We start from the raw sequence: 5,103 nt of genomic DNA on the forward strand, positions 1-5,103 counted from the left end.
CATCACTCTATACTCCACGAGTCCACATCTAGTAAAAAAACAAAAAAAAAAACCAGCAGCCTAAAACAGAATTTAAAAAAAAACTTGAAGTTCATACAAAACCAGTCTTACATGAACCAAATAAACCAAAAACCCACTGAAATCGGTTTCAAGTGAGTAGCATAACATTACAAAGCATAACACAGACTGTTTTGAGTGACATCTACAAATCCCACTGGACTCAGTTTCAAGTGAGTCGACTCGGGCAATTTATACTATCATGGTTACTTATTTCACCGCAAGCACGACATTTCCTTAGAGGCTTTGCATTTTCCAAGACTGCCTTTTCCTTGTTTGATGTTATCCTCTTTCCCGATCCCTTATTCTTGCACTTTTTTGGTGGTAGAACAGTAGCTTCAGTTGGTATTTTTGACCCAAGAAGCATCTCAATCTCAGCTTTCTTATCTTTTGACTTCACAGACTTAACTGAAATAATCAATTTTTCATTGAAACTGCGGAGCATTTGAAATAACGCATCACAGTGTTCCTTATTATCCTCAACAAGTGAGACTGCATTAAATACCTCCGACCACAATTCACTTATATTATTCTGGCGGCTTTCCATTGACACACAATCAGCTAGGACAGATGTTCCAACAACATTAGAAAGAGGGTGGGAGGTTGCAGATTTGGTACATCTGGGTGCTTAATACTCTTTATGTGTATCATCAAATCCCCTATCCTTTAACACCCATAAAACGTGCCTACAGAGTATCCCGATTCTTTCAAACATCTTACAAGAACAAGAAAACTTATTATCACTTAAATCAACTTTTTATACCTTGTCTTTCTCACGATCAATTATTGAAATATGATCATTCTCAAAACCAGTTGTGTTTGGTGATGGTAAATGGCCACAAGTATAACATGCAGCTTGGACTTCTACTTGGAAAATATAAAATATGACGATTGTGTAAAATTCAGAAGCTTTCTTTTCTAAAAAGAGAGGGGTTGTCAATTTTGGATAACAGTTCTTATCATCAGCCATTACCTTAGAATATTTCCACCGCTGAGCATCCATTGCTGTTTGGAAACGCATCCAAAACTCGATGAGTGTGACATGTGGGTTGGTGAAGTTTCCAAAGAAGTTATTTTCAGACTCTGACCTTGATGTTGTGCGCAAAATCCCGCCCAAATATGTGTCTCTAATATAAGCGGGAATCCAAAGAGCACGGTGCTTAAACATTTTCTTCAACCACTTGTTATCACAAAGCTAATATGAGGAAATGATCGAATTCCATTTCGATTCAAATTCTTCTGAAGTGATCTCTACGTCCCCAACAACCGAGTTTATTTCCTTCAAAAAGGTTGTGTCTTGGGAAATTGATGGACCGACCTTGTCAGGCAACTTCTTCATTATATGCCACATACTCAGTCGGTGGCGTGTTTTGTCACCAAACGCACCTTTTACAGCTTTTTTGATGCCTCTGCATTGATCAATTATTATAGTAATAGGATAGAAATCACCCACAGCCGTTACAAAATTCTAAAACAACCACGAAAATGATTCTGCATTTTCATTTCATATCAAACCCGCTGCAAAAGTAATGCAACCTTTATGGTTATCAACACCCGTGAAAGGGAGAAACACCATTTTATATTGGTTGAAGTTATAAGTGGCATCAACAGAAACGACATCACCAAAAATGGCATAAGTTTTAAGTGATATTGGATCTGCCCAGAAAAGCTTAGTTATTCTGCTTTGATCATCCACATCAAAGTCAAAATAGAAAGATGGAGACATAGCCTTTTTTTGCATGAAGTTCTCTATTAACATATGGGCATCATATTCTTTGATATATTTCTTAACGTCCCTTGAAATTTTTTTGAAATCTTGTAAAGAATCACCCACATATTTGTATCCCTTCACATACTGTTTGAACATTCTAAATGTTTGCACCGGACCATGGTTTACATGGGCATTGTCCATTATCATTTTTTTGTGAACCAAGTTTCAATCCCTACAAGGTTTCAGATGCATCATAGTTGTTTGGGTATTCATAGCATGTGAGTGAAGCTCAATAAAATCAGAAATCTCATATTGACCCGTCTGAATTCTTCTAAAACTAACTTTAGCCTGACAACCAATTCGCATAAGGGTCCTCTTCCTTTTTGTACCCTTGTGATTACTTTTGCCTTGTTTATTACACATACACCACTTGTGTGTAATAACCACATCAAACAATTTTTTTGAGTCTAACCTTATAAGAAAACCACAAACCTTGGCATATTCCTCGTAAAAATGTATGCCTTCTTCCAAAGTTGCAAATTTCATCCACAATGCCGGTTTTAATTCTGCTGAGCATCTCGACAATCTCGCTATTGGATTATCAAAAACAACTTCTGGGGTGGCTACAACAACAATAAAAACAAAAGAAAATGATTGTAATTTTATCCCTCATAACCTACTCAAGTTTATTAGACAATACAATAATTAATAACAAGCTACAATTTAATACCTGGTACATTGTTCAAGGAAAGTTCATGCGGTGCATTAGTGACAGGTAACTGATCTCCTTGTGAATTACTTGAAGACCCTTGGACATTAGTAACTTGTATAATGTCTACACACAAAATCAATATCTCCTTGTGAATTACTCAGAACAGTAATTTTGAGGAAAGAACTCAGTTTACATCATAACCAAAAAGATGACAACATAACAGGCGCACTGGCAGATTAAGCCTGACAACTATGGGAGGAATTCACATAAACTATGATGGCATAATTGATCGTCACTAATCACTATGTCAAACAGTGTCTTACATATGCCTCATAACTCAAGTCCATCCATGAACATAAACTAAAAGACGGAGAACAAAGGAGGCATTATTTTATCATAGAACTTGTAGTTTTATCATATATAAGCTTGAAACAACATCACAAATGTTAGTCAACAATCATACCTAACTAACCTAATAATCATACCTAACTAACCTAACTAATACTCCCTCCATCTTCACAATCATACATTTTATCATATTGACAGAAACACATCTTCAACTATCTGGATACACATAACTTTTAAAAGCAGAAGCAACTTATTTGGGGTCTCAATTAGCATCAAAAATAAAATAAGGTAGCGCGATACATCAATCCCCTTCCCCCCTCAAAATTAAACGTAAAAAACATTGGTTTAAAGACACATTCGTACATCTACATACATACACATCTTTAACTTGCTGGATACAAAGAACATGCAGCAGTACTTACCTATAACTTCTGCCATAACCGTATCGTCTTCTTCGTCGTTCACATCTGAAATACAATTTAGAAAACATAATTCAACTATTGTTTATGGCAACTTTAAAAAAGTTATTTACAAGAGTAATTCATACCTGAAGAAGTAGAACATGATTCAATTATTACCATTCTGAAATAAAAAATTGTTCTTTTGTTAGATTATTACCAAAATCAGAATGTTTTATCAACAAAAAAACTCTAATTTTTCGATCACAATAATGTTAATCAAGTTATCAACAAACCAATCTACAATCAAAATCGCAAAATACCATCACAAATCAAAGTCAGCAAAACCAAATTGTTTTGAGTTCAAATTGTTAAGTAAACCCTAATTTTTCGAATTGCAATTGTTCATGAAATAGGAAATAGAAATCTGAATTAAAATTTACCTTGATTGTAACGGAGTGGATATAGAGGTGCAAGAATGGAGTTAGATTGAAGGCGCAACAATGGAGCCGGTCAGAGAAAGGAAGAAATCAAGATGCTGCTCATGAGATTTTGTGTCTTTTATTGGACTGGGTTAGTTCGTACGTTTCGTACTGAACTTTAGTTCGTACGTGACCCCGACCCTATATATATATATATATATATATCAGTTTTGTTTCTATTTTCAGAGTGCTTACAAGGAGGAGATGAGTCAACCATTGCCACCTGAACAGTCTCCAGACGAGATCCGGTCATACTACAAGGTTGTCAAGGGCTTTGACAGGAAGAACCGCCTATTTGGGACCGGAGAAAAGGGGGTCGAAGTGTGGTATGATCCTCCTTCTAACAAAAGTGGTCGACGATCTTTCTCTTATGCTCCTAGCATGATTTCCCAGCTTTCCACCCAAATGAATGATGAGCGAGCCGCATGACTAGCTCTTAAAGAAACTGTTCGTCAACAGGCCGAACAAATGGCAGCAATGCAAAAGGCTTGGGCTGATATGCAGTCATCTCAATCCCCAAACACGTGCTCACGTTTCCCTCCATATGGTAGAGACGACTATGCGGATGACGGCACAGGTTTGGAGGTGGTAGTTTTGTTGAGTCGTTAGGTTAGAGCCTTTAGTTTAAGCCTTTAGGTTAGTATTGTCGTCTAGTAGGGAGTATGAAAAAACATTGTTTATTTGTGTTTAATTAGTAAGACAATGTACGAATTTCACCGACTTTTTATGTAAAAAATTTTGTTTTTCCAATTGCGTTCAATTTTCTTTTGTTGCCTATCTTGATTCCCGCAATTGCGATCGACGTAAAAAAGGATTTCCGGTTGCGGTCGACGATTGTATGTGTTTTGGAGGTTTTGGTTGTATTTGAAACGATGCAAATAGGCATCGTGTCTGGGCAGCAAGCTGATGTTTCCAGCAACTTCCTTAAATACTGACGGAAATTCCGTCAGGAAAGTGACTTTCGTGATGGAAATTCCGTCAGAGGCACAAAATTTCGAATTTTTAGTTAAATCGCCTTTATTGCCACGTGTCACAGTCCTGACGGAAATTCCGTCAAGAAAGTCAAGAAAGTCAAACCTTAGTTGACTTTCATGACGGAATTTGCGTTAGAGGCACAAAAATTCGAATTTTTAGTTAAACCGCCTTTATTGCCACATGTCACAGTCCTGACGGAAAAACCGTCACTATTCACATGTACTGACGGAAATTCCGTCAGTCATGTGCTGAGACTGTACGACAGGTTATCCGTCAGTGATCCATCAGTAATCCTCTTTTACTGACGAAAATTCCGTCAGGACCGTGATTTTAGTGACAAAAATCGCTGACGCGGGTTCCTGACGGAATTTCCGTCAGGAAATGGAATTATTGACGGCTAAAAGCCGTTATTGACGGATT

The 5,103-nt window shown here is 37.1% G+C and overlaps 1 protein-coding gene across 1 annotated transcript; it reads right to left on the minus strand.

Annotated features, from left to right (window-relative positions):
- Nucleotides 1-685: 685 nt before the first annotated feature.
- LOC141657505 (protein FAR-RED IMPAIRED RESPONSE 1-like) lies at nucleotides 686-1,225 on the minus strand. The gene is made up of 2 exons (XM_074464770.1): nucleotides 821-1,225; nucleotides 686-772 (listed from the first exon to the last, which is right to left on the minus strand). The coding sequence occupies exons 1-2, from the start codon at nucleotides 1,223-1,225 to the stop codon at nucleotides 686-688; spliced, it is 492 nt and encodes a 163-aa protein (XP_074320871.1).
- Between the last annotated feature and the right edge of the window lie 3,878 nt (nucleotides 1,226-5,103).

This window comes from Silene latifolia, chromosome 1 (genome assembly GCF_048544455.1).
Source record: "Silene latifolia isolate original U9 population chromosome 1, ASM4854445v1, whole genome shotgun sequence".
Lineage (NCBI taxonomy): Eukaryota > Viridiplantae > Streptophyta > Magnoliopsida > Caryophyllales > Caryophyllaceae > Silene > Silene latifolia.